The following is a 9,552-nucleotide window of genomic DNA, read 5'->3' as shown; positions in this document are numbered from 1 at the left end:
AATTATGTATTGTAAGTCATTTGAAAGACATATTTCAAGCATAAATTATATATCATAATAACAATATGAGAAATATAATAGAGAATGTAGTTTTAAATTCATTGTAAAGTTAAATACCTTAATTAACATTTTATAGTAATACAATAAATATTTGTGAAATTAAACTTTATTATATAGAAGCCTTAAATTATTTATATGATTGAAAAAAGAAATAGTTCTAAAATACACAATTATACACCTAATTAGTAATAATATGATACAAAAGTGTAAAATATATGAAAAATTATATATTATAAATAAAGATATAGGGTAAGTATTTATTATAATTTATCTTTGCATAGAACGTACTTGTTCGGTAACTTCTTCCAAAGTTATAAAACTTCTATTGACAGATTCCAGTTGGTAATCTAAATGAGTGGTTAGAAGAGCAATTTTCTTTAGATTAGCCTCTGCAGTTTCTAGACTATGCTCTTGTTGTGCAAAATTTTTTGCACTGTGCATTAATATCTATAAGCGTATCTTAATTAAAAAAACGATATTTATAAAGTGTATGAATTTTCATAAATATAATGTATGTTTGTATGTATGTATTTTGAAATTTTACCTCACTGCTTTTTGAACCTCTTTGTATTTGTCTTGCAAGGGATGCAATATTGTTTACATTAACTTGTACTCTATCAGCCAATCTCATTTTTGACTCAACAAATAAGCTTCGAGCACTTGTACTTGAAGCTGAAGCCATGGCGTATAAATTTTTATTAATTTTGAAACAAACTTTAATTTAATAACCTTCAGGTTCTTATCTGTAATTGTTAACATAGACTTAATAATGAACAATAAGATATATTGCATAAAAATTGAAAATATATTTTAAAAATTAACTTTAAACATTCATATAATTAAATGGACTAAAATCATAGAAAATAACAACAACATTATTATTAAATACAGGGAGTCTCTGTTGAAGTTAACACTTACATGCGGATTTTGGTTAATTGTAACAATAATATCTTTCGCATTTGTCTCCTGCGTTTGTGGTTTTTTATTCTAAACACTACCGGTTTCTTTGAACCTTTTATGGTAATTGTTCTGTGTACAAGTGTATAACCTCTTTTACACACTGAATAGTTTCACCATAAATAGAAGTTTGTTGAATCCATTCATGATCTATTAATGATCTATTCGCACTAATCACAGTCAGCTAAAAAACCTTGTTTGTATGTACCAGTATCTACTATAATAAACATAACTCAATATATTCATCATTTTGTTGATATTTTCAGTACACATTGCTATTGGTGAATATAACTATCACTTCGAGCATTTATAATATAAACAAGTTCAGATATCATTTTAGCGTTATCTTATAATTTCATTACATTTCTAGGGTACAACGTCATTATGTGAAGATTATAATTCAGAGATAGTCAAATGAATAAAGTTCAATTAAAATGATTCAAACTCAAAAAAATGTTTTTCATCCATCAAAAGTAATAAGAGAAAATACTGGTGACTTTAGGAAAATAAAAAAAAAGAAATAATTCGACAAAATAATTTATCTTCCATGGTATTTCTCTTTTGAAATCATTCGAATTATATCATAAACATTTTTCATGTCATTAAAAATGGAGCAGATATTTATATGGCCTCCTTCATGTAAAACACCCTTTAATACTATTATGATGTAATAATTTAAGTATTTTTTATCATAAATTTCATTCTATATAATAAAATTTGAGACATGTACATATATGCTATTTTATAGAAATATTAATTATAAGAGAAGCATAAATAAATTTAATAACTTTTTGTTGACAAATGATATATATATTATTAAATTAATAAGATAAATATTTCGCATCTGTCACTTTAAAAGAGTTCTATATGAAATATATAAATTATATCAAATACCTTTATAATATAGGATTCAGATATATAATTTCCAGTATTACAACTTCCTCTTTGATCATATGTTTGTAACTTTAATGTAGATCACACAAAGTGATGATAGATTCAGCTGATAATCAGCTTGATACTTAAGAACACATCAGAAATATATTCATGTGTGCGAATATCATATATATATATATATATATGATAACCTAATATATAAGTCTTATATGTATATAATGTGGATGCAAGGCGTTTTTCGGAAGTCAATCTTACATTTTATAATGTAATGTAATGAAATTAATGAAATGAAATTAATGAAATGTAAAGAGAAGTAAGATACACATGATATATGTAGTTAATATATAAAGGATAAAGTTTTCCTTGTGGATCCAACAACTGATCTTTTTCGTGTTATTTAACCCCTTAACCTACAACTACGGGCATAGTCCGCAGTAGATGATCGGACCAAACGTAAATATTACGGGCATAGCCCGTAGTACGATGATCGGGCCAAATATAATATATAATATAATATATAATAGCTTGTTTACGTTTTCGGCCAAAAATTCTTGAACGTAAATCGTAAGTTAAGGGGTTAATAGTCTTCGACGCGTAAAATCCGAAGTTAACTTTAACTTTAAGATCCATCAAATCAGTGGTTCAAAAGTTATGTGTATCTAAAGTTGAGCTTTTTCAGCGTATTTTACATGTTACCTTAACGTCATGTTGTTTTCTATGTTCTATGAAACATAGTTTTATAACATTAATCCATAAATCCAAAAAACCGTATTATAAAAAATAATAACAGACTAATTTACCACTATGATTTTCAAGCTGCTATATGAAATGTCATTAATATTTTGTGATTAAAATAATAGTTTCAGAGATGGATCTTGATGATGTTACTTTACTCGCTCAACAAATTAGAGAAACAAACAAACTTTCCACAAAGGATGCAACGGTAATATATTTCATACAACTGCTTATATCAGATAAAAGTAGTTACATATATAAGATTTCTTTTATTATAGTATTTAAGAAGTTTGTGTATACAGCTAAAAAATCCTGTATTACCACAACATGAGATTGAAACCCGTGCTGGATCTCGTCCTCCAACACATGAAGAAATCAAAAAATTTGAAGAAATAGAATCTATTAAAAAAGGGTGTTATAATGCATCAGAGGATAAAATAATTATTCATAATTGGAAAGAATTTTGTAAGGTTTGTCTATTTAAAAAATGTTCTATATTCTTATATATCTTAACGTTGAAAAGATTTTCCTTATCAAGTGTTTTATTATTCCGATACAGTTAAATCACTGGAACATTAAAGAGGTTGAACCATTTTTACTCTTGAGAGAGGAAAATAAAACATATATACGCAGTAAAAATGAAAGAAAAAGATTTGTACAATTTTTAGCAGATGGTTTGCCAAATAGAACTTTATACAGTGTATATCACAGATTTAGAACTTTGTATGCAGATAATTTTCAAAGAAGGTAATATATGTATAAAATAGAAAACTTCTTTTGTATTAAATGCTTAATTGATTTTCATTTAATACTTTCTATGTTCTACTTCTCTCATGAAATATTCACACTCTACTAAATATTATATCAACATTAACATTCTTGTTTTTTATCAAAAATAAGAATAGTTATGTTGTATATAAAATATTTTTTGCAATTAAAAGTAATATAACTTTAATTCTCTAAATCTTCAAAAATTTATTCTGTAAATTCAGTAGTTTTTAATTTAACTATTGTTAATATATTAAGGTTTCATCCAGATGAAGATAGAATGATTTTGGATCACTTAGAACATAATATCAACCTTAATCAGAGGCGGAAGTATACAGATTTAGCAAGAGTTTTAAAACGAACTCGAATTTCTATTTGGCGTCGTTATAAACTACTCAAGAAAAAACGTTATGGAAGAGAGAATTATTAAATTTTGTATTAGATTTTTGATATTTGTATGTAAATCGTTCGGGTGCATACTAGGTCTATTCGAAATCAGTTTCATGTCATTTATTTCACCATCATGAATTTTCAATTGATATCAGACACCTTTTCTCGTTTGAAAAATAATGATTTAGCAAGATTTATAAAACGAAGTTGCACTAGGTGTCCGCGTGGACATGGTATCCACCTCACATATAAATGAAACAAACCGCTTGTCGAGTTAATTGTCACATCGTGTTGTTAATTTTATTTATTTTCCATATTTCTGTATAATGCATGTTTGGATTTAATTAAATTAAAAACATGTTAATCGCAAATCTTATGTATGAATAAACAATATTGAATAGAACATAATACCTTTATTCATTAAATATAATTCAGCATTCATTTGTTAAAACTTCTTAACCCAAAGTTTATTAACATAATTGATATGAATATTTAAATCAATTTTGTATATTACGAAAAGGGAATTTTGCATATTAAAAAAGAACATAGACAAAGTGAAATTACTTGTATCAAGTAATTTGATATACATATTTATACATATGTATTTAAAAAAACTTCATTTTTTGAAATATGCAGTATTTATGTGTTTTGCTGACGCAATACATTATTATTTACACGTCTTATATGTGATAATCAAATTTTATGAATATGATCTCAACATAATTATTGTATAATTTCCAATTAATATTAAATAAACTATTGTGTGGTTTAAATATGAGAAAACACATGTACAAAGATTAATAATGTATATATAATATATAGAAATTATTTATGTTTAATAAAGGTAATAATAGTATCTTGTAAATAATTTGTTCTATATTATTGTAGAATTAATATGCTTAGTAAATATAATGTTAAATTTTCTAATTAAACATAATATAGATTATGTACACAAAGTGCAAGTAATTTATATCAGGAATTTTTAATAAAACTTTTACTTACTTTAATTTTCATTTTTAAATACTAGCTACTGATTTATACAATTCATACATGTTTGATATTTTCATAAAATGCAAAATAAAATATATGATTTATTTAATAATGTATAATTGTTTTTTTAATACATAATATGGACAGTAAAATGTTTAAAATAATACAGGTATGTAATATACATGTGAGTCACAGAAAGGAACAGATTTAGTCGTTTGTATAAAATTATAATACTGCCAATATTAGCACAAATTCATAAATTTCTTAATTCAATTTTTTAAGGAAGAAAGGAGTAAATAACATAAAGTATAAAATATCATATGATCTTTTACATTTTTGCAATTACATATAAAAATATATATAACTATACATTCAAATTTGTACATAGGGTGTTCCAAAATCATGCTACAGAACTATTTGCTACATACTATAAATTTCTTTTTATTTTAAGAATCAAAGTTTATGAAAGCAAATCATAAAAAATATTCTTTTATTCACTAAATTTATCTATTAAATAAAAATTAAAAAATTAAGAACTGAACATAGAGAAATGTGTGTGGCATAATTACAATTCACTGGCACTAGTAAGATATATGTAAAGTACATTAAAGCTATTGAAAACATTTTCAAATCAGTACATTTAATACTAAAATGTATTGCATATAATTCTTCTGTATGAATATATATATATTTAATTATTGGAATTTGAGCAGCTTGAGCTGAAAATTGATGATTTTTTAAATTTATTTGTTTTTATATTAAAAACGAAATTTCAAACTACGAAATGATATGAAATTCGCTAATTTCTCCTAACATAAGTTTGTTTGTTTCTATGTTTAATATGATTTTGGGACACTCTGTAAATAAATAAATATATTTAATTCGTACAATTACATTATCTGTATAATATTATTTATAATTACTGGGCTATATTCAAAAAATATACACATGATTAGAAGATATTCACAATGACTGTTGTTTAAATGAAGAAATAAATTTTGTTATAATAAAGCATTTAGAGCTTCTACAAAATTTAAATATGCGAGTATTTAAATAATCTTTCTCTGTAAAAAGGCTGCTTATATATTTACACAAGTGTATGATTTCTAAAATAATATTATATTATATACTATATGAGTCATATTATAGCATATTCTATATAATATATATATATATATATATTTTATATGTCGGAGAAGCGTCAGGAATAGGGTTGTGGGTGTTTGATAGATCTTCCGGACGGGAAATCCTGATGTTCTTTCATCTCCGACATATATATATATATATATAATTTGTCATGATGTACAAGCAAAACCATTGTTTTTTTTTTTTTTTTTTGAAATTATGAATCTTATTTATTAAAACATTTGTCCTATCACAGCAAGTGATCGTACTGCAGATTGCACATTATTTACATGAATATGATGAGCAACTGTGTGATGATGGTCATCTACAACCATCTCTCCATATTGAGCTCGACAACGTTTCTGATGTGCAAACAAACTGCCACTGTGACTATAAGCAGCTCCACACGTTTTGCAAACATATGGTTTTTCTCCAGAGTGAGTATAAGTATGTTCTTTTAATGTACTTAGTCTTTTAAATGCTTTGCCACATGTTTTACACAAATAATTTGCCTCTCCAGTGTGTCGTGTTAAGTGTCGTCTAAAAGCTGAACTCACAGCAAATGCTGCACTGCATACATGGCAAACAAATGGTTTATCACCTGTATGAATCCTAATGTGATTCGCTAAACTGGTTGTTGTAGTAAATCCACTATTGCAAGTTTTACACACATGTGGTTTAATACCAGTATGAGTTCTCATGTGATAAGTTAAAGAAGAATTACTTGGATACACTTTACTGCAAATATGACACAAGTATTCTCGTGGAACCTTTTCTTTTGGTTTATGTGTCCTTTGATGAAGAACAAGACGAGCTTGACTAGCACATACTTTTCCACAGATTTCACAAGTAACTGGTTCAGCTTTTGGTTTATGCATTGATACATGACGTCTAAGACCTTTTTTTGTTGCCATAATTTTATCACAATGTTGACATTTATATTCACCAGATTCATCTTCATCACTTTCTTCTTTTTTAACATTTTCATTCTCTTGTAAAGTGCTTTGTGTAGTATTTGGAAAGGAATCATCATCAGAGTCAAAAAATTTATTATCATCTACTAAATTGTCTAGTAAGCCATGACCATGTTTTTCTGCATGTTTTTTTAATGTATCAGGCCTAAAGAACCATTTTTTACATACAGTACAGGAATATTTTTTATCTCCGTGTACGAGAGTATGTCTTTTCAGATTTTTTAAAGACGAACAATATTGACTACAAATTTCGCATTTGTACAACTCAGGTGCATTTTCAAAATCATAGACTTCATTCACAGTACCATTTTCATCATCAGTATCATCTTCAAATTTCATTTCTTTTTTTGGTTGCTTGTTATCCTTCTGTTCATCTGTACTAATTTGTTTAATCATGTTATTTACTTTTTTAGTATGAGATTTTAAATGACGTACAAGACTTTGAGGTTTAGAAAAGCATGCATGACACAATTGACATGCAAGAGGTTTTGATGCATGTATTTTTTTATGATTTTCCATATTTTCTAATCTATAAAACATTTTTGAACAAACATTGCATTTATGCTTTTTTTCATGAACAAGGGAATGTTTTTTTAAACCTCTTTGTGTGCTGTAACATTTTGCACATACTTTGCATTTAAATTTTAATTCTCTAGAATCTTGACCATCATTGCTTGAATCATAATAATTATTATGAATTTCATCTTCGCTATAGGTTTTATTAGGCACTGATTTTACTTTCCTAGTAGAAGTACGTTTCTGTAAAACTTCTTCTTCTTCTTTGACATTATCATTTAATATATTATCATCAAAGAATTCCTCCTCTGGTTTTTTATCATCCTCTTCTGGATTTTGATTGATATCTTGGTTTTCTTTTGGTTTATTTTCCATATCAATAGTTTCAGAAATATCATTGTTACTCTCTTGTGTGAGAGATGTTTCATGTATATTATTTTCTGAAGTACAAGATTCCTTTTCAATTTCTTTAGATCCTTCAAATCCGATAGAACAAATAAATAGTTTTTCATTTTGCATATCAATCTGGTTGGTGCTTAAGTTGGATTCATCTCTACAATAGGTGTCATTAGTTTGCATATATTCTTGAGAATTTGATACTCCATGCATTTCTTCTTTCACAAAATAATCTTCTTGATCAATTTGTTTTTTTGATAATAATGTTCTTATCTCAGATTCAGTTTGTGTAAATGTGTCCTAAAATATTTAAAAGCATTTACATTTACTATACCAAGTTTACAGTTACTATATAACAAATTGACATAACATGTTATATTTACCACAATAGTAGTTTTATTTGGTTTATTATAATACATTCGCAATTTGGCATCAGAATGTTGACACTGCTGTCTAAATTCATGAGCAACACTTGCTTTATAGATACAAATATCACAAATTAATGAAGGTAATCCGTCTTGTTCATGAATTTCTATCGATCCACAAACTTGTATCTTTTGTGGAAGGCTCGAGAAATCATTTACTTCTTGATCCGTACAGAAGATAGGAGATAAATTAGTACCCTCTGTAAGGCAAATTCTGCATATTCTGTCCATATTAAGTGGTAAATCAAAATATTCTGTCATTGTTTAATGCAAATACAGAACAGTTTCTATGTAATAGATTTCCTGTAAAGAATTTATATAAACATATTATATGATAATTTCAATACAAACACTTTTTTAAATAAAATATTTGTTTTTATTTTATGTATTATTTTATTTTATATTTTTTAATCAGAAGAAAACATTTCATAACATAAACATTGGGTTTTTATAAAATCCGAACTTAAGTGTATATTTACAACTTTTATTTAATATATAAATAACAATATAGTATTTAATGTTATTGATAATAAAGAATAAAAATTCATTATAAAGTTATAAAAATTCGAAATCATTGTGACAAAATTTTGAGATGCGTTAGTATATTCAATAACGTATACATAATAAAAAAAATGGAGTATACATACAAGATGGAAACATTTTATTTGAAAAACACTTATTTTTAAAGGAAATAAAAAAGATTAACATACAAAAATGAGAGGTTCTCAACCTTCGGATCTTTTGTGCACCGCGAAAACATGCCACGATGTTGAGACAATGCTTTAGCAGTGATGCCCAGATGAATACATTGCAGCTTCTTTGAAAAACCTGTATTTTCCAAAATTTTTATAATACACAATTCTCGAAAAATTTTTACCGTATGTTAAAGAGCAATGTCACGTGTTTCGTTATTAGTCATATATTATTCGTTTTGATGATACTTTTCTAAGAAAAATCTATCACTTCTCTATTTCTTTGTTTAATGGCTTCCCTGTACTACGAAAGTTGAGAGCAATCTGAAGCGAACGCACGAAATGAAGAGTCTAGAGACTTAGTGGACGGGTCAATACAAAGAAAGACTATACGTATATGGACTTATACTTCAATAATTGGTAGTACTTATTTCATGTAATAGGATGCAACTGTACAACATAAAGTTAAATATATTTTGTAATAATCAAAATAATAAAGTATTTATTGAAAAATAGCTTTATTACACCTTTTTCATTTATATTTGTGATATAATCAGTGTATTTTATATATCAACAACATTGAAGCTTGATATATATTAAACTTGCATGTTAGAAAACGAATATTATAAT

General features: G+C 26.2%; 3 protein-coding genes across 15 annotated transcripts; 1 reads left to right on the top strand and 2 right to left on the bottom strand.

Moving 5' to 3' along the window:
- Nucleotides 1-272: 272 nt before the first annotated feature.
- LOC126865081 (BLOC-1-related complex subunit 7) lies at nt 273-2,059 on the bottom strand. Of its 4 annotated transcripts, none has more exons than XM_050617186.1 (4): nt 1,912-2,059; nt 979-1,201; nt 605-803; nt 273-507 (listed from the first exon to the last, which is right to left on the bottom strand). In XM_050617186.1, exons 3-4 carry the CDS (start codon nt 740-742, stop codon nt 328-330), a joined length of 318 nt encoding a protein of 105 aa, XP_050473143.1. In that variant the 5' UTR covers nt 743-803; nt 979-1,201; nt 1,912-2,059; the 3' UTR covers nt 273-327. The 4 variants fall into 4 exon arrangements, with proteins under 4 accessions (XP_050473143.1, XP_050473140.1, XP_050473142.1 ...); XM_050617183.1 differs by having other exon boundaries at nt 979-1,234; nt 1,912-2,058; XM_050617185.1 differs by having other exon boundaries at nt 979-1,231; nt 1,912-2,055.
- A 28-nt stretch (nt 2,060-2,087) lies between these two features.
- Nucleotides 2,088-4,212, top strand: LOC126865077 (uncharacterized). 8 transcript variants are annotated; one of them, XM_050617175.1, is made up of 5 exons: nt 2,088-2,224; nt 2,772-2,854; nt 2,949-3,116; nt 3,206-3,393; nt 3,673-4,212. In XM_050617175.1, the coding sequence occupies exons 2-5, from the start codon at nt 2,780-2,782 to the stop codon at nt 3,842-3,844; spliced, it is 603 nt and encodes a 200-aa protein (XP_050473132.1). In that variant the 5' UTR covers nt 2,088-2,224; nt 2,772-2,779; the 3' UTR covers nt 3,845-4,212. The 8 variants fall into 8 exon arrangements, with proteins under 8 accessions (XP_050473132.1, XP_050473128.1, XP_050473135.1 ...); XM_050617171.1 differs by having other exon boundaries at nt 2,090-2,224; nt 2,925-3,116; XM_050617178.1 differs by having other exon boundaries at nt 2,106-2,176.
- Nucleotides 4,213-6,111: 1,899 nt separating this feature from the next.
- LOC126865074 (zinc finger protein 345-like) lies at nt 6,112-9,387 on the bottom strand. Of its 3 annotated transcripts, none has more exons than XM_050617164.1 (3): nt 8,878-9,387; nt 8,189-8,533; nt 6,112-8,105 (listed from the first exon to the last, which is right to left on the bottom strand). In XM_050617164.1, the coding sequence occupies exons 2-3, from the start codon at nt 8,489-8,491 to the stop codon at nt 6,153-6,155; spliced, it is 2,256 nt and encodes a 751-aa protein (XP_050473121.1). In that variant the 5' UTR covers nt 8,492-8,533; nt 8,878-9,387; the 3' UTR covers nt 6,112-6,152. The 3 variants fall into 3 exon arrangements, with proteins under 3 accessions (XP_050473121.1, XP_050473120.1, XP_050473119.1); XM_050617163.1 differs by having other exon boundaries at nt 8,941-9,387; XM_050617162.1 differs by having other exon boundaries at nt 8,961-9,386.
- Nucleotides 9,388-9,552: the final 165 nt, after the last annotated feature.

The sequence above is a fragment of the Bombus huntii genome, chromosome 4 (assembly GCF_024542735.1).
Source record: "Bombus huntii isolate Logan2020A chromosome 4, iyBomHunt1.1, whole genome shotgun sequence".
Lineage (NCBI taxonomy): Eukaryota > Metazoa > Arthropoda > Insecta > Hymenoptera > Apidae > Bombus > Bombus huntii.
This window is presented reverse-complemented; position numbering and strand designations above follow the sequence as displayed.

Excerpts from the sequence above, each read along its gene's own strand:
- LOC126865081 (XM_050617186.1), bottom strand. The coding sequence starts at position 742 with ATGGCTTCAGCTTCAAGTACAAGTGCTCGAAGCTTATTTGTTGAGTCA. Across the intron at positions 508-604 it reads GAGGTTCAAAAAGCAGTGAG|ATATTAATGCACAGTGCAAA; the intron begins GTAAAATTTCAA and ends ATACGCTTATAG.
- LOC126865077 (XM_050617171.1), top strand. The coding sequence starts at position 2,780 with ATGGATCTTGATGATGTTACTTTACTCGCTCAACAAATTAGAGAAACA. Across the intron at positions 2,855-2,924 it reads TTTCCACAAAGGATGCAACG|TATTTAAGAAGTTTGTGTAT; the intron begins GTAATATATTTC and ends CTTTTATTATAG. Across the intron at positions 3,394-3,672 it reads GCAGATAATTTTCAAAGAAG|GTTTCATCCAGATGAAGATA; the intron begins GTAATATATGTA and ends TAATATATTAAG.
- LOC126865074 (XM_050617164.1), bottom strand. The coding sequence starts at position 8,491 with ATGACAGAATATTTTGATTTACCACTTAATATGGACAGAATATGCAGA. Across the intron at positions 8,106-8,188 it reads CAAATAAAACTACTATTGTG|GACACATTTACACAAACTGA; the intron begins GTAAATATAACA and ends TAAATATTTTAG.